Source organism: Barbus barbus (assembly GCF_936440315.1).
Source record: "Barbus barbus genome assembly, chromosome: 12".
In the NCBI taxonomy this organism is placed as follows: Eukaryota; Metazoa; Chordata; class Actinopteri; order Cypriniformes; family Cyprinidae; genus Barbus; species Barbus barbus.
Window position 1 is genome coordinate 28,582,779 of NC_136740.1, and position 23,483 is coordinate 28,606,261.

General features: G+C 34.8%; 1 protein-coding gene across 1 annotated transcript in view; it reads left to right on the forward strand.

Annotated features, from left to right (window-relative positions):
* LOC306878010 (thrombospondin type-1 domain-containing protein 7A-like) overlaps nucleotides 1-23,483 on the forward strand; it is a 139,767-nt gene that overhangs the window by 110,683 nt on the left and 5,601 nt on the right. Inside the window, exons 17-26 of the mRNA XM_079430088.1 lie at nucleotides 8,161-8,339; nucleotides 12,234-12,367; nucleotides 12,449-12,602; nucleotides 13,507-13,648; nucleotides 14,334-14,449; nucleotides 15,761-15,878; nucleotides 17,702-17,847; nucleotides 18,963-19,137; nucleotides 21,393-21,566; nucleotides 23,038-23,118. Of these exons, the coding sequence (XP_079286214.1) occupies nucleotides 8,161-8,339; nucleotides 12,234-12,367; nucleotides 12,449-12,602; nucleotides 13,507-13,648; nucleotides 14,334-14,449; nucleotides 15,761-15,878; nucleotides 17,702-17,847; nucleotides 18,963-19,137; nucleotides 21,393-21,566; nucleotides 23,038-23,118 (1,419 nt within the window). The remainder of the gene's footprint in view (nucleotides 1-8,160; nucleotides 8,340-12,233; nucleotides 12,368-12,448; nucleotides 12,603-13,506; nucleotides 13,649-14,333; nucleotides 14,450-15,760; nucleotides 15,879-17,701; nucleotides 17,848-18,962; nucleotides 19,138-21,392; nucleotides 21,567-23,037; nucleotides 23,119-23,483) is intronic.

Sequence of the window (23,483 nt, forward strand, 5' to 3'; positions counted from 1 at the left end):
GATCAGCAGCCCATATTTAAAAACTGTGAGATGAGAGTTGTCAAATGAAAATTTAGAGTTTTTATGAGAGATGTGATTAGGCTTAAAATAATCTTGGCAAAAGGCTCAAATGTTGTATTATTCAGTTACTTCCTCTGCTTTATTTCCCAGGAGTTTAACATCTTGAGAATTTGACTCTACAGTTGATTTGTCAAATTATTTTCCAGAAAACTTCAGAAATATGGCTCGTAATCTTATCTATACTTCCGTCACTGGCATCACGATTGCCCTCCCTGGGACTCACACGGAGAGATGAAGTTTCACCAGCCTCCATGAGCTTGATGATCTCCTAACGCTCTTCAGCGTGGTGAAGTCATCAGCAGATCCCTCTTCATCAGTCTCATTACTCTCTCTGTCAAAAGCTTTGTTCCAGTGAGCTGCCTATGTAGGCTGCATTTTAAGGTATCGCCAAAGGCAGCTATGCATATATCTTCCACAGAAAAGACAATCCCATAATACATTACAACAGCCTAGATGTAGATGCTACAACTGAATGTTGATTCTAAATATAGTGATGTAATTCACAGATATTGATAAAGACTATGAAATCTAATGAAAAATTTAGTGCTTTACGCAATTTGTATGTGCTGTGTGTTTTTATACATATTAGAGTAACACGTCATGTAGAACGTTCCAAATCAGTCATTTATGACATTCTATCTCAGTTAAAATGCTGTCTTAGAAGGCAACTCACTAGGTTTTGGAACGGAGCCATTCTCTCTCTGTCTCTCTTTCTTTCTCACTGGGTTAATCACTACAGTTCCTCTTAACAGAAATCGCTGTCTTACATGCTGCCTCAGGCTACTAAGTGAATCATTAAATACTCTTACTTCTCTCCTCCAAAAGAGAGCTAAACGTAAATGCTTGTTTATTTCTGAGCTTGTTTTTCTGACATTTAATTTGAAGGCAACACATATACAGCAGTAAGTGTGAGTGTCCCATTTACTGGTGTTTACTTCTGATTGTATGCATACTACCGTTCAAAACTTTAGGGTCAGTAAGGTTTTTATATATTTATTCTTTATATTTATAATATCATTTTATATGTTTAAATGTACAGTCATGGCCAAAAATATTGGCACCCTTGGTAAATATGATCCAAGTGAAAATTGTGAAAATTAATCTGCATTGTTAATCCTTTTGATCTTTTATTTAAACAATTCACAAATATCTAACCTTTCATTGGATAATAAGAATTTAAAATGGGGGAAAATATCATTATGAAATGTTTTCTCAAATACACGTTGGACACAGTTATTGGCACTCCTAGAAATTCTTATGAGTAAAATATCTCTGAAGTATATTCCCATTCATATTCACAATTTTGAGCACTCCAGGGTGATTATGAACATGAAATTATCCAGCCATGGCTTCCTGTTTCACAGAAATATAAATAGGAGGGAAAACAAAGCCCAAATTCCCTTAATCATCCATCACAATGAGAAAAACCAAAGAATATATTTCTGATGTGCAGCAAAAGATAATTGAGCTTCACAAATTAGTGAAGTGGCTTAAAGAAAAGAGCTAGAGCAGTGAAAATTCCCATTTCCACCGTCAGGGCAATAATTAAGAATTTCCAATCAACATAAAATGTTGCAAAACTGCCTGGAAGAGGACGTGTGTCTATATCGTCCTAATGCAGGATAAAGGAGGAGAGTTTGAGTAGCTAAAGACTCTCCAAGGACCACAGCTGGAGAATTGCAGAAAATAGTTGAGTCTATGGTCAGATGAAACAATTATAATGAATATATAATGAAAAAAATTATATTTTTAGCAGCAAACACTCAAGATGGGTTTGGTGAACACAGGGATAAAAAGTACCCCATGTGTACAATGAAATATAGAGTTGTATTTTTGATGTTGTGGGCCTATATATCTGCTGGAGGTCCTGGACATCTTGTTTAGACACATGGCATCATGGATTCTATCAAATACCAACAGATAAAAAATCTACAAGTGACTGACTCTGTTAGAAATCTTATAATGGGCCATGTTTGGATCTTCCAACCGTACAATAATCCAAACACAAACCTCAAAAACAACACAAAAATGGGTCACTGAGCACAAAACCAAGCTTCTGCTGGCCATGCAGTCCTCTGACCTGAACCCTGTAGAAAATGAGTGAGGTGAACTGAAGAGAAGAAGCACCAACATGGAGCTGTGAATCTAAAGGATCTGGAGTGATTCTGGATGAAGGAATGGTCTCTGATCTCTTGTCAGGTGTTCTCAAACCTCATCGGTCATTATAGGAGAAAATTTAGAGCTGTTAAACTGGCAAATGGAGGTTTCAAAAAGTATTGAATAAAAGGGTGCCGTTGATTGTGCCCAATGTATATTAGAGAAAAACATTTATTTCATAATGATATTTCCCCCCCATTTTAAATTCTTATTATCTAATGAAAGGTTAGATTTTTATGAATTTTTAAATAAAAGATCAAAAGGATTAACAATGCAGATTAATTTTCACAGCCTTCTTTGATCATATTTACCTTACCAAAGGTGCCGATATTTTTGGCCATGACTGTACATATTTATTCACTGTTTTTATAAAAAATAATACATTTAAGTATTTTTAGGAATATACTTTACAAAAAAAATGGTTTTAAGTAAATAAAACAAGTCACTTTATTAGGAAATGCAATATAATCCAAGATGTACAGAAGATTATTGAATGTTACTAAAATAGTAAAAATGGTGATGTAAATTATGAAATACTGCACAAATAATACATAATATAATATAATAATACATAAATATTTGAAGACTGGTGTAATTATGCTGACAATTCAGCTTTGCATCACAGAAATAAATTACATTTTAAAATATATTCAAATAGAAATAATAATAATAATAATATTTTACAATATTTTACTGTATTCATGATCAAATAAATGCAGCCTTGGTGAGCAGAAGAGACTTCTTTCAAAAACATTAAAAACTTACCAATCCTAATCTTCCTGAAGATGATTGTGAATCAAGTTTTAATTTGTTTTTAACATAAATGTTTAATGCTGTGTATACAAGCTTTAAAAAAACATTTCTCATGGGTTTCTGATGTTCATGTTTTGCTCTTCAGAGATTCAAAAGACTGGTTCTCCAGAAAATTAACATTCATTTACTCACACTCATGCCTTAATTATTTACTGTCAAACCCAAAACTTTCATTATAATGAAAGTATACAGTATGATCGCTTACTGATCTGAACTGAACCAGCACTGAACTTGTGCGAAATAATAAAAATAAAGGTGACTTTACTTGATATAAAACAAGTCCATATTTTGTGACTTGTGCGCTTTATTCCAAGTATACAGGAACAGGCTGTTTTTGGCAGAATTGAACTATTCCCTCAAGCTTTCAGAGTAAGAAACTGCAACTAACTTGTTTTTCTCTTGATGACTCACCCTTTAGTGTGCGTCTGTGGTTGTTGCCGTTTCAGGGGTCAGAACTCAGACAGCATGTGGATGTGTTGAAGGAATGAGATCACTGCAGGCACAAAAGAGTAACACGAGATCCGCCATGTTTGGTGAAGGCAGGGCCACCTCTGAACTGGCTGTAGGGCCGGAGAGCGTTGCGTGTTGGGTTAAAGGGTCAGCGCACGGCCAGTAGTGCTTGTTTTACTCTGTGTTAGCTGTGTAACAGGCCTGACATGTCTTAACACTGAGGGGCAGAGGAGACTGGAGAGCAGCTTTATACAGATGCATTGTGACTGTGCAGGGTATTTTGAGTCGCTGCAGGATCTCTCTCCTCCGGCCCGTCACGGCCATGTCAGATCCTGGTCAATCTTTCAGGCCGGCGTCCACGAAACTAACTGTGAAACTAACTAGCTGTGAAACTAACCCTAGACATCTCTGATTAATTGTTTTGATTTTTCAATCAGAAGCTCCTCTAGGTGCATGTTTTAAGGCTTGTGTTCGAATTGTTTGTTAGTAGCACAGGATGTGCCAAGTTTTCAGTGTCAGGTAGAGGTGGCGTTGTTCTTTTTAACAGTATTCAGCTAAATTAGGACTAAGGTATTTGAGAGAATCTCACAAAACCTGTCCAGAATATGTCTGGGTTGTTCTTTCAAAGAAAGAAATGAGTAGGCTAGTTATGTTATGTATAAGAATCTGGCGCCTATTTTAGGACCTTTTAAGTTCTGAAATGTTTTGCATAGTGACATTAATTTAACATGGGAAATTTTTATCCATTATTTAAAAAAGACATGTACAGAATTATTAAAAATATTTATAAAGTTAATTTTATTAGGCTTTTTTAATTTAAACAGATTAATATATTTTATTAACATTAAAAAAATATATTAGATTTTATTAATTATATATTTTAAAAAACTAATCGTTTTAATAATTTTATTTAAAAAAAAAATTTTTCCTTTTATTTTTAGATATTCTTGACAATGTCAAAAAGTCTTGTTCCATTAGCAAAGGTGAAAATCATATGTGTAATTTATTATAATTTATTTATATTATTTTTAAATGTACATTTTTATGTACTTTCATCATTTATAAATAAATGTATATTTTTATTATAAATTTACAACATTAAGTGTCAAGAAAATTATGCAAAAAAATCTCAGACGTCCGAAATAAGCTTCATTTTCTGTATATAAAATATAGTAATTTAAAAAAAAATTGTTGTCAGGATAAACATTTTCTTTGTTATTTTGTGAAATTAATTTATTAAAGGTGGGGTATGCAATTTCTGGAAGCCAATGTTGATATTTGAAATCACCAAAACAAACACGCCCCTATCCCAAAAAGGTCTCGCCCCTATTTTGATAGCTCTGCCCCACACATACGTAGCCTATGCAACCCAGGCAATGATAAGTTCTGTGAAAACAAAGCAAAACCAGTGTGACACTGTGTCTACACCGGAAGTCGTTATAATCAGTTCTGCTGTTTACACTGGATGCTGCGAGGTTCGACACAACAAATCCCAGACAGAAAACTACTGCCGCGTTCTATTTATGACATGCTGACACAAATTTCAAATGATTTTCAACGGTTGCTTTATCGCGTCCAGTGTAGGCAGACTTTATCTGTTGGCAGACACGGTGTTGCTCACCTATCGAGAAGAACCAAAGCAACCTCGGCATCCGATCGCAGGCCTTCCACTCCTTGAATTCTCTCCAGCACTGGAAAGCTGATCCGATATTTACACGGGTCCTACTTCTTGCTTTATCGTTCTCCAGACGCTTTCCTCTTTTGTTTTTTATCCGCTATCTCTATCTTTCTGTCGCTCGGCTCGGCTGTTCACTGAGCGCTCTCTCCTCTACATCATGAGTAGACACGCCCCTTACTGCTGAGTGGCTACAAGTTTGTTTTGGTACTCGGCCTCTAAAGCGTTTTTGAAGAATTACATACCCCACCTTTAAATGACATTGAGTATGCTCATTAAATTGTTTTGATGTCGTTTCACACAGCTGCACACTCAGCAAGTGCCAAATGCTTGTAATAATTGGTTTTGGCAAGTAATAAAACAAATAAAGCTGGCCAGTTGGTTGTTTTTAGGAAACAAAAACAAGGTTGAAAACTGTCAGACAGACCCTCGTCCAAGTGTTTCTCTTATTTTTGTGTCAAAACAAGCTGTGTATAGCAATCAACACCTGACGAGCAAAATAACAATATTATGTTTGTGTGTATATATATGCCTTCATATGCATTCTTATGTGTGACTATTACAATACAGCATGGTCAGTGGATAAATAAAATATTAAGGAAACAAATTTTGATTACAACATTATTTAAGCACATGTTTTAATTGAAAACCCTGTGCTTAAAGAATGAACTGAGGTTAATAATCTCTGTGGGTGTTGTGCAGTGATATTGTGAACATATGTTTGGCATCATAGCTGTTTTAATCGTGTGCTTGTGAATGACTGGCACGCTGAACTGACCAATCAGCTTCCAGAACCATCCATTTTATAATGTATTATTTAGCACAGTATTTTGGAAGCAGCGATTTCTACATTTGAGCCAAGTGTTGGCCGCTCTTGAAAGGCTGCTGTGAAGGATATGGTGCTCAGAGACAACATAATGTGTATGTGTTTACTGGGCCTGCAGTATGTACTTGGAAAAGGCAGATCCTCTTGAGCCAAATGAGTAGGAAGTACACATGGCTTGAGCAAACAGCAGTAATAAAATTCAGCATTAGCTGCTAAAGCATATCACATTCTCTGACCCCGCAGCCAACTCTCCACACAAACACTGCTGCTCCAAACATGCCTATTTATACCAATTGCTTTTACACTTTTTATGCACCTCATAATGTTTTCTGCGAGGTACAAGCTTGCTTTTCATTTTTAATCAAGATTTAAACCACTTCAAAGCGGCATGTTTAATCACGAAGTCTGTCAAATGTATCATTACCCTGCAGGAAAATCCAGCTATATTTGATGTTAGTTTGTTATGCGTGGTTTCTGGATGGTTATTTATAGTCATTAGCTGGTCCAAGATATTAGTTTGACTAGCTGGTGAGACCGACTTGTTTAAAGCTGCTAGGTTCCAGGGTTAGCAAGGTTATAATGTAACAAAATAACATTTTGAGCAGCTTGACCGCTTTATTTGACCTGTTTTGTCCAGAAAGATCTCAGTAAGGGTTTGTGCGATTATTTATCGTCTGCAATAATATTGTAAGTTTTAACAATGTGCGAGCTCAAGTACGTCACAGACTTTGCAAAATAACAACAAAAACAGGTCTTAAAAGCCTAAAAGCAATCACTGCATGATGAAGCCTATTACAATGCAGTTAGAATGACCCTATAATTATGAAAGAAAAAATATCCATGTAGGGGTTTTTGTTTTTTATATTTATATGGTAAGGTAAGATCACACAAGCAACAATGCCATTTTCCTAAATATTAGCGCGTGCGCTTGTAAATTAATCAGCCATTTTGAATTAATCGTTTGAGTAAATAATTCAATGAATCGCTCATTAAGACAGGGACTTGCTGCCACCTACTGGCGGTTTTAGTGTCATATTTATCCTTGACAGGTCTAAAGCTGCAAAGGCATAGAATTTAGTAGGGACACTCAGGACAATTCAGCGACTACTAAATTGTCCCTAGCAATTATTTTGATAAAATAATTAAATGTATGTGTAACTACTGTTGTTGTATTTTCGGCTGCATCTGAAATAGGTCATACCTTTAAATTACCTAAGAAGTTTAAGAAATAGGCTAGGAAACTGCATGCTGTCAAGGACGCACATTTAATAGCCTACATGGGTGGAGTAAGAACATGTAAGGTAGCCAAAGTGTTTAAAACATATGTGCACAGTTCAGTTAAATGATTACCCTCTTCAACTTTATGATGTTTTGTGTTCATCTGCTTCTCTCATGTGCTCTTTTTACATTGACATCTCTCTATACAGACTAATACAATTAGATACAACAATAATTTCACAAATATTTATTACAGTAATGGAATCTTTTGATTCAGTTTGGAGCTTTGGAACTTCAAACAGTCTGCTGTCATGTCCCCACCAACGCCAAAATCAAACCTACGCCCTTGCACTTAGGAAAATATCATTTATTATCATCAAAAAATCCCAATTAATATCAAGATATCATTTTTTTGTCAACATCGCATACCCCTAGGCTTAACTGCCAGACAGGAGAGACCATCTGACTGACATGTAAAATGACCAGTTTGTTTAGTGTTTATTTTCCCTTTTTCTCATATGTGACCCTGGACCACAAAACCGGTCTTAAGTCGCTGGGGTATAATTGTAGCCATAGCCAAAAATACATTGTATGGGTCAAAATTATCGATTTTTCTTTTATGCCAAAAATCATTAGGATATTAAGTAAAGATCATGTTCCATGAAGATATTTTGTAAATTTCTTAACGTAAATATATCAAAAATAAATTTTTGATTAGTAATATGCATAGCTAAGAACTTAATTTGAACAACTTTAAAGGCGATTTTCTCAATATTTAGATTTTTTTGCACCCTCAGATTCCAGATTTTCAAATAGTTGTATCTCCAAATATTGTCCGATCCTAACAAACCATACGTCACAGGAAACTTATTTATTCAGCTTTCATATGATGCAGAAATCTCAGTTTTGAAAAAATTGATGCATAAGACTGGTCCAGGGTCACATATATACTTTTTTTTAGGGTATATCGAGGAGGCCTGCATCGTCCCCTGCCCGTCTGATTGTAAACTCAGCGAGTGGTCCAACTGGTCGCGCTGCAGTAAATCCTGTGGCAGTGGGGTCAAAGTTCGATCAAAATGGCTCAGAGAAAAGCCTTACAATGGAGGAAGACCCTGCCCAAAACTGGACCACCTTAACCAGGTAAACACCACACTTCCGTATGCATAGAGGAAATAATTTTAAAGATGTTAAATGACATTGTTTTATATAGATATAGTCCATGAGGTTCAGGGGTTTCAAATAATACATTTGCTGCTTAAAATCATTAAAGCAAAGCGTTTTAAAGGTATTAAATATTAATGGACATTGTTTTATATTTTATACATTGACTACCTGCTTTTTCTGTTCCAACACCTAGTGATCAGTCTACATAATAGACAGCATACTAACGGAAATGAAACCTACAATATAGATTCACATTACAATTACATTATGGGATTACAATCTCACAGATAAAATGTAGATTTTGGTGTATTTGCTAACAAAGCATATTCTAATGAGCATAAATGTTATTATAGTTAACTAAAACTAAAAACATAAAAAAGTTACTTGAAATAAAGTAATAAATAACTAAAATTAAATTAAAATTAATTAAAAAAATTATAAAAACATTAAAAAAACTAATGAAATGGCAAAAACAAAATTACAAAAACTAAAAGTAATTAAAGACAAAAATGTAAAAATACAATCTAATGGAAAATATTAACAAAATCTTTAATACAGTATATCAGTGACATTGAAATAACACTGAAACATACACATCACATGCAAATACTGTATTAAATAGTACATTTTCATTTTGATTAAACTATTTTATTGCTACTTTTTGATGTTGACTAAATTATAAGTATACTTAAAATCATTTATCTTTTCTCATCGCCCATTTTGGATGGTGTAGTTTGGATAAAGCGTATTGTTATGCACTGTGGGATTGCCAAAGGATACAGTGCTACCTTAAAATTTGTCTAAAAGAAGGCAAGCATGCTGATTTGACATTGCTTAAGGCATAGCAGCACACCTGTGATATCTTAAAATACTGCCTACATAGGCAGTTCACTAGGCTTTGGAACAGAGTTCAAAGTTTCCCTCAATTTCTGGAACATTGGCTCTGATTATTCAGTGAAAATCACATGCTTAAGATCCAAAAAATTGTATTTTCTTGTATTTTCATCTTTTTTTACTGAGATTTACTAGAAATAGACGACACCACATCAAAGTGTTTCTGAGATCTTTGCTCCTGACAAATATGTATTCTTAAGAGATTATTAGAGTGGTTAGAGGTCATGTCGTTTTACATTTAACAAATTTGAACATAGACTAGAGAAAGAAATTACGCAGCCTTCTGTACTTTGTCAATGTGAAATCAAAATTTAACCTGGTTATTTTCCTAATTGATATTTCTGGTTTTGTAAACTGTATTTCATGTTGAGTTTAAGCAGTGCCGTTTCTTAAGAAGAAACAACAATAAGAAGTGCATTTTTAACTGAACGTGATGTTTTACGGTGCTTTGGTCTCTAGACGCAGATGTTCTAATGACATTTTTCTCTAACTCTCCAATAACGCTGCTCGGCCACAGGCACAGGTAAAAACACTTTCTTCTCTTTTTTTCTGTCTTGCTTTAATTTTTTATTATTATTTTTTTTTTTTTTTACATTTCTCATTCCAAAGTTGATTTAAAATTTAAAAGTAGCCTCCCTTCCAAAAATGGTGTGTCCCACATTAGAGATGTGGCACACTGGCAACTGGTACACTTGGATCAATAATATTTATTTATTTGTATAAGTTAGTTTGTTTGTTTGATTGATTGATTGATTATTTTCGACATAATTTGTTGAATGAATATCTTAATATTGATCGATTGATATAGGGATTGATTTCATTTTAATTGATTTGCTTTGTGTATTTAATTTTCCTTTTTATTTCTTTTAATCTGAATATTTGTTTGTTTGATTGTTTGTCTATTTTTATTTCTTTTAATGTGCATTTACAACCAGAATTCCGGAAATGTTGGGACGTATCTTTAAATTTGAATAAAATGAAAACACAAAGACTTTCAAATTAACATGAGCCAATATTTTATTCACAATAGAACAGTATTCAGGCTGTATATGGAATAAAGATAACATAAATATTTAAACAGAAAATTTTTATTTTTTTATCCACTAAGTGAGCTCATTTCAAATTTGATGCCTGCTACAGGTTTCAAAAAAGTTGGCACGAGGAAAACAAAGGGCTGAAAAAGCAAGAAATGTTTGAAAAGATTCAACTGGGAGAACATCTAGCAACTATTTAAGTTAATTGACATCAGGTCTGTAACATAAAAGGGGATGTCTTAGAGTCTCTCAGAGTCTAAGACAGAGTCTCTCAAAAGTAAAGATGGGCAGAGGCTCTCCAATCTGTGAAAGAATGCGTAAAAAGATTGTGGAATACTTTAAAAACAACGTTCCTCAATGCCCAATTGCAAAGGCTTTGCAATTCGTATCATCTACAGTGCATAACATCATCAAAATATTCAGAGAAACTGGAGAAATCTCTGTGCGTAAGGGACCAAGGTCGAAGCCCGTGGCCTTCGGGCCCTCAGACTATAATGGATCACTCATCAGCATGATTCTGTCATCGACATTACTAAATGGGCCCAGGAATACTTCCAGAAATCACTGTTGGTAAACACAATCCGCCGTGCCATCTTCAGATGCCAACTAAAGCTCTATCATGCAAAAAAGAAGCCATATGTGAACATGGTCCAGAAGCGCCGTTGTGTCCTGTGGGCCAAGGCTCATTTAAAATGGACTATTTCAAAGTGGAAGAGTGTTCTATGGTCAGATGAGTCCAAATTTGTCATTCTTGTTGGAAATCACGGACGCTGTGTCCTCCGGGCTAAAGAGGAGGGAGACCTTCCAGCATGTTATCAGCGTTCAGTTCAAAAGCCAGCATCTCTGATGGTATGGGGGAGCATAAGTGCATACGGTATGGGCAGCTTGCATGTTTTGGAAGGCACTATGAATGCTGAAAGGTATATAAAGGTTTTAGAGCAACATATGCACCCCTCCAGACGACGTCTATTTCAGGGAAGGCCTTACAGCAGGACAATACAAAACCACATACTCCAGCTATTACAACAGCATGGCTTCGTAGTAGAGGAGTCCGGGTGCTGAATTGGCCTGACTGCAGTCCAGATCTTTCACCTATAGAGAACATTTGATGCATCATTGCACAAAAAATATGTCAAAGACGACCATGAACTGGAAAGCAGCTGGAAACCTATATCAGCCAAGAATGGGACCGAATTCCAACACCAGAACTCCAGAAACTCATAACATCGATGCCCAGATGTCTTCAAACTGTTTTGAAAAGAAGAGGAGATGCTACACCATGGTAAACATGCCCCCGTCCCAACTATTTTGACCTGTAGTAGGCATCACATTTGAAATGAGCTCATTTTGTGCATAAAATTAAAAAATTTCTCAGTTTAAACATTTATGTTATCTGTTATATTGTGAATAAAATATTGGCTCATGTGATTTGAAAGTCCTTTATTTTTTATTTTATTCAAAATTATAAAAACTGAAAAATGTATTTATGACCATCTGTTGAATTAATATTCCATTGGGTTTACTTTTTTATTTTCACTCAAATTTCTTATCATTATTTCAGTTTCGTTATTGATCTAATTATGACAATATGTTGAATTAATATTCTGGTGTTTTAGTTTTGTAATATTTATTTATTAACTTTAATTGATATATGTAATATTTCATTTCTTTTATATATTAAAAAAAATCACAGAAATCTGATCTTTAGACTGCTTTTAGACATGTCCCTCATTTTAGTAGCAGCAAAAACTGCAAATTATTCATATTAAATGTAGTACAATAGAATAGGAAATAAAGCAGCTCCTATACATTAATATTTAGTTTGACCTTCCACTGAACATGCTATTATACTCCTTATTTTCAAAACCGTCTCATCTCTTTCAATGAGAAGTGTTGGATTGTGTGTGACAGTATATGTGTGGTGGGTGGTCTGGTGTTACAGGTGTATGAGGTGGTCCCGTGCGTCAGTGACTGCAGTCAGTATATCTGGGTAGCTGAACCCTGGAGTGTATGGAAGGTCAGTAATGTGGATCTGAAGGAGAACTGTGGCGAGGGCGTTCAGACCAGAAGAGTCAGGTCAGTGTCAAAGATGCCTTTCCTTATATTTACTGTACTGTTACTGACATTATACTGTGCTCATCTTTGATGGTCCTGCAGGTGTATGTTGAACACAGTGGACGGTCCCTCTGATGCGGTGGAGGACTATCTGTGTGATCCAGAGGAGATGCCGCAGGGCACGAGGGAGAGCCGCCTGCCCTGTCCCGAGGACTGTGTGCTGTCCGACTGGAGCCTCTGGACCCCATGTGACCTGGTCAGGGTTATCTCTAATCCATTAAACCCTGTTCACACTAGGCTTGCATCTCCACATTAATTTGATGTCTGTAATATTTCACCTCTTCTCAGAAAAGACCCTAGTAATGTCACATTTCAGAGGAGATCTCAGCAATGCATTTGCCAAGAGAGCAAAGTCTGCAATCAAAAGATCTCAATATAAACTCAAACATTTCTCAGAACAAACAACTTAGCTACTATCCTATATATATATATATTTTTTTTTAGCATTATGCACAGTATTTTGAATTGGCATTTATTTTTATATTTTCAAAACTCAAATTTTTGTTTAAGTTTTAATGTTTTTGTTATGTGCTTTAATAATGTTAATAATTTTATGTGCTTTTGTCATTTTTATGAGTATTGTTTATATCTTTAATTAATTTATTTATTATATTAATTTATTTATTTAGTTATAATTTTACCTTTAATAATTTTAATACATAAAGATATTTATTTCAGTTAGTTGCCATGGCAACAATTCTAATTTTGTACATTTTTTCTTTTTCTTTTTTTACTTAATGTCTAATATTTATATTTTATTCCAGCTTTATTTAAATTCCCAAAACAATAGCAACTTAATTAACAATAACAACACTGATTATTTTTTATCCTAAGCATCTGAGACATCTAAGAAATCCCCTAAATCCTATGAGCAGTCTGAGCAATAACATTTTTGGCTTATGCTAACAGGGCCATAATTTTATCCTGGGCTTATATGATTTCAGTTTGAGCCAACTGACATTGATGCATAAATAGTGGCATAAAAAAATAAGAGCAGGTCACTTGTTAGACAGTAAATTAACAGCTTGAGGAGAAATATGAGAGAATTATGAGCTCACTAATGAGAATGAACAGCAGTCTGTTTTATCGACCTCTTAAAGCCGTGTTCTGGAAGAGGAGATCGGGAGAGGACGGCGTTTGCGCTACGTCTACCTAAAGAAGGAGAGGACTGTCCAGTTAGCATGCAGACCGAGCCCTGCCTCCTGAACCGCAACTGCTTTCACTACAGTTACAACATCACCGGTGAGTAGACCAAAACTGCTTGCTTGATTTGAGGAAAAAATCGAATTGAATGCAAATTAAAATGCAAAAAAAAAGTAAATATATAAATAAATAAAATAAATAATATAATAAAAAAATCCAGGTTTCCTGTGCTTGTTTGTAAGCTGCACAATTTGGCCTACATCTTGGCCAACACTTTAGAACAATATGGCTATAAATTAATAATAATAATAATGATGATGATGATGATGATGATGATTTAAAAGGTGATATTAAGATCCTGTTTCTCTCTAAAATTACACTACGGTACTGCAGTAAAATTGGTTGTGAGTGCCGTTTCTTGCTGACTTGAACACTTTTTTCCTGCTCTTTGGCTGCCTGCTGTTTTTTGGTTCTTTTAGTCTGGGCATTATCCACACAGCACCTCTTTTTTCTCTTACTGTTTTGAGTTATCGTTCACATGAATGAGTCATTCAAGAGTTTGGATCATTACTGGAGCTGCTTCCTCCATCTGCTCAGACTTCATTCACGATTCCCCTCCAAGAGCGTCAAAGTGAAGCGCAGCGGTGGTGTCATTTTCTGGAGCTGAGACTGTGTCCTCAAACCATCCACTCACGAGGACTCAAGCAACCTCTGACCTAGACGTGTAGTTTAATGAGAACCCGCAGGGTGACATCTGTGTGTGTGTGTGTGTGTGTTTACTTAGACTGGAGCACATGCCAATTAAGTGCCAGCGCTGTGTGTGGAATCGGTCTCAAGACGAGGATGCTGGACTGCGTTAGAAGTGACGGCAAATCTGTTGACCTCAAGTACTGCGAGGAGGTTTGTGCATTTATTTACAGACACTGCCTCTTGTGAGTTTCATTATTTTCTTCTCAGTAGAACTAGCTAGAGTTGCTTTGCCAATACCAACAAGAGAATAGTGTTAAAGTCTTCGGAAAGTTTGGGTTTTACACTTTGATTCTGTGTTAATGAAAAGCTTCATGACTCTTATAACCCTCAGTGTGCGCTTTATTTTATTTTGTTACACAAAAAGATCTTTGCAATGCTACAATATTACAGTAATATCATCACTGTTGGTTACATTTTGACTAGTGAACAATCTATCATTGAGAGATTTTCTTGAATATATAGTTACAAAAGTTTGAATGTTGAAGTGATTCAAATTTTAATTAATTAAAATGTTTGTGAAGTTTTAATGTAGATATAGGCCTATATATACTGCATTGTGTGTATAAAATTATATAATACCATTCAAAGGTTTTGGTTCAGGAAAATTATTTTCATGTTTTTGAAAGAAGTCTCTTTTGCTCACAAGACTGTTTATTTGATCACAGTTACAGTAAAAAAACAGTAATATTGTAAATTATCACTACAATTTAAATGAACTTGTTTTGTAATTTTATATATTTTAAAATGTAATTTATTCCTGTGATGCAGAGCTGGATTTCCAGCATCATTACTCCAGTCTTCAGTGTCACATGATCCTTCAGAAATCATTCTAATATACTGATTTGCACAATTTGAAAACAGTTGTGCTTAATATTTTTGTGGAAACTGGACTTCTGTGGAGTTTTTTGTAATATTATAAATGTCCCTACTGTCACTTTTGATGAATATTAATTAATGATGCATTTGATATTTAATTCAATGCATCCTTGATGAATAAAAATATTAATTTGTGTAAAAAAAAAAATGTTTTATCTTAACCCCAAACTTTTAAACAGTATATTCCTCAAAAATATATGCCTTAGCAAACACCACTAAAACATAAAAAAAGTAATAAAATGTTTAAATCTTTAAATCTACTGTTATGCTGTTATATCTACTAATATGATGTTGAGATCAAGTGGAAAAGAAACAAGGTTATTTGGTGCCATTTTAAACTGTAGGTTAATGTGAAAAGAGATGGCAAAAGATCAGTCAAAACCTGACCGCTCTGGTCACTTTAATTGGACCCCGTGGGCAATAAATCATATGCACGGCACATTAACCCTGTAACCCAGTTTTCCTCCAGCCCACTTTATATCAGGGTTACAAACCTCTCTAGTGCAGAACACAACTACCCCTAGTACAAATAAAAAATAAAAATTCATGAATGCTTATTTCTTATGTCCTATTTTCTTTCCGCAGCTGCGCTTAGAGAAGAAATGGCAGATGAACGCTTCCTGTACGGTGGACTGTCCAGTCAACTGCCAGCTCTCTGATTGGTCAGCATGGTCAGACTGCTCACAGACCTGTGGCCTTGAAGGTAAAGCCAAAAAAATGAACAAATATATGACTTCTTACTGCTGAATTAAATGTATTTGTAATTGTCAGATACACACATTCAAAAGTTTGGGGACAGTTAGATTTTTTTTATCTGCATTTATTTGAATACATAAAAACCAGTAATATTGTGAAATAATATTGCTATGTACAATAACCATTTTAATGTTATGTCAATACTATGTTAATATATGTTAGCATTCCTGTGATGCAAAGCTGAATTTTCAGTCTTCAGTGTCACACGATCCTTCAGAAATCTTTCTAATATACTGATTTGCTGCTCAAGACACATTTATTATTATTATTATTATTATCAATGTTCAAAACAGTTATGCTGCCTCATATTTTTGTGGAAACCATGATGCATTGTTTTTTCATGATTTTTTAATGAATAGAGAGCATTTATTTGAAATAGAAATCTCTTGTAATATTATAAATATCTTTCTTGTGACTTTTGATCAATTTAATGCATCCTTGCTGAATAAAATGATTAATTTCTTTAAAAAAAAAAAACATCTTACCATCTCAGCCCCCCCCCCCCCCCCCCCCCCCCAAAAAAAGAATTACACACAAAAAAAAACTGACTTAAGTGCAACTTTAAAGTAGAGAGAAAACAAAACAAAACAATGGTCTTGGTGTTGCTAGTGTAATGCTCACCTGTTTGAGACGAGGTAAGTGTGTAGGCTGTAAAATTGAGCATGCAGAAAAGAGAAAAAAGAAAGCATAGGAGAATGGAGGTAGAATTCGGAAACACGAGATGAAATGGTGGACTTGAGAAGGTACCGTTCAATGAAAACAGATGGAAGAAGCGCTAGATAGAAACTGACAATCTGCCTGCCAAACACTTCCGAGATAAGGCAGAAAAAGCAGAGTGAGACAGAAGGCGGTGCATTGTGTGCGGTTTTTATGCTAAACACATGTGGGATGAGCTAGAGAGTTATCTGAGACTGCCGTGCCTTGAGCTAGAAACTGAAAGATGAGTGTGTGGAGATGTGTGTGTGTGTGTGTGTGTGTGTGTGTGTGTGTGTGTATGCGTGCAGAGCACCAAATCTGTCAAAAACAGGATCAGGTGATATTTCACTCCGAAAAATCTAAACTTTTGTGACTTTATTTTTCACTATCACTCAAAAGTTTGGGGTCTGCAAGTTTTTTTTATTTATTTGATTTTTCAGAAAGAAATTTATAATTTTATTCAGCAAGGATGCAATACATTTATCAAAAGTGATATTAATAACATTTGTAATGTTACAAAAGATTTATATTTCAAATAAATGCTCTTCTTCTGGACTTTCATTTCATCCAAGAACCTTGAAAAAAAAGTATATGGATTCCACAAAAGCAGCACAACTATGTTCAGCATTAATAATAATAGGAAATATTCCTTGAGAAGCAAATCAGCATATTAGAATGATTTCTGAGGGATCGTGTGACACTGAAAACTGGAGTAATGATGCTGAAAATTCAGCTTTGCATTACAGAAATAAATTACATTTTAAAATCTATTCAAATAGAAAACTGTTATTTTAAATTGTAATAATATTTCAAAATCTTTCTATTTTTTTTCTTTAGTTTTGATGAAAGAGCCTTCTTTTAAAAACAGTTTTAAAATATCATATTGACCCCAAACCTTTGCAAGGTAGTGTGAAAAATCTCTTCTAAATGTATTGCAAAAAAAAAAAAGATTATATAATTTTTTACTGTGGTACAGAACAAGATTTTGGAGGTCAGCTGTTTCTTTAAATTGTGTTGCTCTCTGTGGAACTGAAGCTCAAACTCATTTCTCTGTCTTATGGCTTAATTCCTCAGGGAAGATGTGGCGCAGACGGACGGTGATTGAGGCGTCTCAGGGGGACGGCAGGCCGTGTCCGTCTCAGATGGAGCAGTGGAAGCCGTGTCCTGTGAGACCCTGCTACAGATGGCAATACGGCCCGTGGTCCGAGTGCCGTGTCGAGGTCTTTTTCAGTTCTTATAGATCAAACAGCTGAATGTAAATTCACAGATCAGAGTTCATCAAGCACTGAAACTTCATCACAGAAATGCATTCATGTTCAAAGAAAACATTCCAAGTTTGGTGAACTCAGACTTGCAAAGGTTCTAGGTCAAGTCTATATTTCACAATTCATGATTTTTTTCTAAAAAAAGACAAAATGTCAAACTATCCACACTAAGGTTCACAATGGTACTGCGTTCATAGGTTTGGGGTCGGTAAGATTTGTTCCGCTCACCAAGACCATTTTGTTTATTTAAAAAAATACAGTAAAAACAGCAAAATTGTGAAATATTATTACTATTTAAAATAACTATTTTCTATTTGAATATATTTTAAAATGTAGTTTATTCCTGTGATGCAATGCTGAATTTTCAGCATCATTACTCCAGTCTTCAGTGTCACATGATCCTTCAGAAATCTTCTAATATACAGATTTGCTGCTCAAGAAACATTTATTATTATTATCAATGTTAAAAACAGTTGTGCTGTTTAATATTTTTGTGGAAATTATATATTTTTTCAGGATTCTTTGAAGAATATAAGGTTCAAAAGATTAATATTTATACTAGAAAATTATATAATAATAATAAAATAAATAATATTAAAATAATATTATTAATGTCTTAAATGTCTTGATGTCCTTTTTGATTAATTTAATGCATCATTACTAAATAAGTTTTCTTTTTTTTTTTTTTACTCAAACTTTTGAACAGTATTGTGCATCCCTAATCTATAATAAGTTTATCATTTAATCTTTTTCTACAAATCTCCATTGTGACTCATAAAATTGAAAGATTTGAGTTTTTATTGAACTGTTTTGTACAACAGAACAATGCTTGGAGCTAAACACCTCAATCGCCCAACGGCGCCCTCTCTGAATACGTTAACAATCCACGCTGGAACTCCTCGCTCTTCCAGCACCTTGTTTTCCAATCTCGCTGTCAACCTCGTCTTCTCTTCTATTATTCTCTCTGATCCTCCTCAGTTTCAATCCTGCTTTTGATCTTTGGATTTAGGAAGTGTTTATGACTGCTCGGTGCTCACATCTGAACCTGTGTGTGTGTGTGTGTATTGTAGGAGGTGGTGTGTGGGGTGGGCCTGCGTTTCCGGAACCTGTCATGCTTTGTATCAGACGGCTCCGGAGATGGGAAGAGCAGCATTGTAGAGGAAGAGCTCTGTGCTGGATTGGAGCAGGCCATCGACGGAGATACCAATATTGTTCTGGAGGAGACCTGCACCTTACCCTGCCCTGGTAACACACTGCTATTGAGACAAACAGCAAAAAATACTCATTAAAAAAACCCAGCAAGCCAAGAATGACAACTCTATAGATTTTCTGTTTTATTCTGAACATATAATCTATATAATATTGAACAAATACAATACCAGTCAAAGGTTTTTGAAGAGTGAGATTTTTTTAAAGAAGTCTCTTCTGCTCACCAAGCCTGCCTTTATTTGATCCAAAGTACAACAGAAACAGTAAAAAGTTTGCTATATATTTTTTTTACTATTTAAAATAACTGTTTTCTATATGAATATATATTAAAATGTAATGTATTCGTGTGAATTCAAAGCTGAATTTTTAGCATTTATTTTAAATAGTAAAAATATTTCACAATATTACTGCTTTTGCTATATTTTGGATCAAATAAATGCAGGCTTGGTGAGCAGAAGAGAATTCTTCAAAAAAATATAAAAAATCTTATTGTTCAAAAACTTTTAACTGGTAGCGTGGTTGATGGTTTTATATATATATGAATTAATATTAATAATATATAATATGAGTACGGTGAGTATATGTGTGTGTGTGTATATATATATATATATATATATATATATATATATGTATATATATGTATATGTGTATATATATATATATATATATATATATATATATGTATATGTGTATATATATATGTATATGTGTATATATATATGTATATGTGTATATATATATATATATATATATATATATATATATATATACACTCACCGGCCACTATATTAGGTACACCTGTTCAATTGCTTGGTAACACAAATTGCTAATCAGCCAATCACATGGCAGCAACTCAATGCATTTCGGCATCTATATGTGGTGAAGATGACTTGCTGAAGTTCAAACCGAGCATCAGAATGGGGAAGAAAGGGGATTTAAGTGACTTTGAACGTGGAATGGTTGTTGGTGCCAGACGGGCTGGTCTGAGTATTTCAAAAACTGCTGATCTACTGGGATTTTCACGCACAACCATCTCTAGGGTTTACAGAGAATGGTCCGAAAAAGAGAAAATATCCAGTGAGCGGCAGTTGTGTGGATGAAAATGCCTTGATGTCAGAGGTCAGAGGAGAATGGGCAGACTGGTTAGAGATGATAGAAAGGCAACAGTAACTCAAATAACCACTCGTTACAACCAAGGAATGCAGAAAACCATCTCTGAACGCACAACACGTCGAACCCTGAAGAAGATGGGCTACAGCAGCAGAAGACCACACCGGGTGCCGCTCCTGTTCCAACAAGAAACAGAGGCTACAATTCGCACAGGCTCACCAAAATTGGACAATAGAAGATTGGAAAAACGTTGCCTGGTCTGATGAGTCTCGATTTCTTCTGCGACATTCAGATGGTAGGGTCAGAATTTGGCGTACAGAACATGAAAGCATGGATCCATCCCGCCTCGTCTCAACGGTTCAGGCTGGTGGTGGTGGTGTAATGGTGTGGGGGATATTTTCTTGGCACACTTTGGGCCCCTTAGTACCAACTGAGCATCGTTTAAACGCCACAGCCTACCTGAGTATTGTTGCTGACCATGTCCATCACTTTATGACTACAGTGTACCCATTTTCTGATGGCTACTTCTAGCAGGATAATGCACCATGTCACAAAGCTCAAATCATCTCAGACTGGTTTCTTGAACATGACAATGAGTTAACTTTACTCAAATGGCCTCCACAGTCACCAGATCTCAATCCAATAGAGCACCTTTAGGATGTGGTGGAACGGGAGATTCGCATCATGGATGTGCAGCCGACAAATCTGCAGCAACTGCGTGATGCTATCATGTCAATATGCACCAAAATCTCAGAGGAATGTTTCCAACACCTTGTTGAATCTATGCCACGAAGAATTAAGGCAGTTCTGAAGGCAAAAGAGGGTCCAACCCGGTACTAACAAGGTGTACCTAATATACTTTTTTTTTTAAATTTCAGGTTTGATTCTGTCACCATATTTTAGAATTTCATTGTTTTGTATCACAAATGTGTTTAATAATATATAATCTGATAATTATTCTGAAATATATAATCTAAAAATATTATTCTCTTAAATAGCTTCAATTTAATCCCCATCTTTTTAAATATTTTCTATTGTAGACGACATTCTTAAAATGGTAGATATGACTACATTTGAACTACTTTAAATTATAAGTGAATTATTACATGTCAAATTGTGTTGTTATCATGCTGAAGTGAGTCGGTTATTAGGCAGCTCAGCTCTCGTGTTGATCTGTTCAGGTGACTGTTACCTGATGGAGTGGTCCGACTGGAGCCCGTGTCAGAGTGTGTGTGTGAAGGGTCAGCGTTTGGACTTTACTCCGGTGCAGGTCCGTTCACGTGCCGTCATCGCGCAGGAGCCGGAGAACATCGCTCAGTGCCCCGATCAGGAGTGGCAGACCCGGCCCTGCAGCAGTGAGACTCATGCTCCTCCTCTCTCATTTGCATAAAGACTCTGCTTTACTTTGATTTTATTTAACATGCACAGTTTTAAGAATTTAACACTTTATATCACATATCATTTGTTTTATAGTGGCATCATCTTCGTGAAAACAAGAACACTTGGGCATACTTTTAAAAAGAGTACTTGTTATGGAAATAAAATATACTTTGTGGTACTTAATTACTTAATTGCATATTAATTGTAATTACATGATTATAGTTCAAATTTATATTAAATGCAATTATTTGAACATAAGAGTTTTTTTGATCCACTTAAGTAGGATCTAAGTACATCTCTGTATGTAATTTCATAATTACCTGAAGCATTTATGCAAAACTGAAAGATACTTTAATGTTATTACTGAAATGTGTATGTCATGTATTTAAGTATATTTGTAATTACACATGTATAATCATGTTGCAATTTAATACATTGAAAATGTTAACTTTAAATGTAATATGAAAGAACAAACTACAGTTAAAATTACAATCAAGTACTTTACATTTAGTACGTTAGTCAACACATCAAAATAAGTGTATTACTTTAAAGCACAACGAAACAATTAAAATAAAATAATTTAAAATATGTATTGTGTAATATGCACTGTGCAAAAATGTGCTGAGAAATATAGTCAAGAAAGTCTACTCTGTAAATGCACTTAAAAGTACCTTTCATATTATCATAGTTTAAAAAATATATACTCTTAAGATTTAAAGTGCACATTAAATACAATTAAGCATACTTCTTTTTCACAAGGGCATGTATATTTATGTGCATGATTTTAAGAATTTTACATGAAATGCAGTTCACTCTTAAAAATAAAGGTGCTTCAAAAGGTTCTTCAAGGAATGCCATAGAAGAACCGTTTTTGGTTCCACAAAGAACCATCTCTTTCTTACCTTTTATAATCTAAAGAACCTTCTTTCACCACAAAGAACCGCTTGTGAAACAGAAAGGTTCTTCAGATGTTAAAGGTTCTTTATGGAATCATTTAGACAAAAAGGTTCTACTGTGGCATCATGAAACCTTTATTTTTAAGAGTGTTGGATGTCTTCGGCTTAATTTACAAATGCATTCTCTTTTAAAGGGATGGTTCACCCAAAAATTTAAATTGTGTCATCATTTATTAACAATCCACTTGTTGCAAACCTGCTTTTTTTTTTTCTTTTCTTTTTTTTTTTGTCAAATACAAAAGAAGAAATTTTGAAGAATGTTGTCAACCAAACAGTTGCTGGTAGCCATAGACTTTCATAGTATTTTTTTCCATACTATGGAAGTCAATGGCTACCGCCAACCACGCACTAGGTTCAAATTTTGGTCCATTTGAATAGTTTTGGTACTTTTAAAGAAGATTGTATGAAAACACCCTTATCAAGTCTCTCCACAGCTGCCTAAAAGTGTACGGCTGCAGAATGTATATTTAATCTATTGATTTCCATCTAGGTGGGGAGTGTTATGAGTACCAGTGGATGGGCAATCCTCAGCTGATCTGGTGTCAGCGCTCAGATGGAATAAACGTCACAGGTGAATAAGCAGCCAACGAGGAATAACACATACCAATAAAAACCATCAGAGCCACTTTGCTTATGGGTCATTGACGCATAATGTGTCTATTTTTTTTATCAATTTCAAGATTTCAGGTTAAAATGTACTGTATATGCAAGTACAGTATAAAGCAATGAGTACATCTTAGGTTCTGTTGGTATTTTTTGTATGTTTTTCACCACTTTTACATGCCTTTTTGCCTTCATGAGGTCATGTTTAATTGTCCTGAGGTGTGACAAATACATTTTTGTAGCTTCTGAATAAATGAGCTCATGAAAGCTGCATGCATAATAATTTAAAAAATGAATTATCAGAGTTTTCTTTTAAATACAGTGGTTTACAGT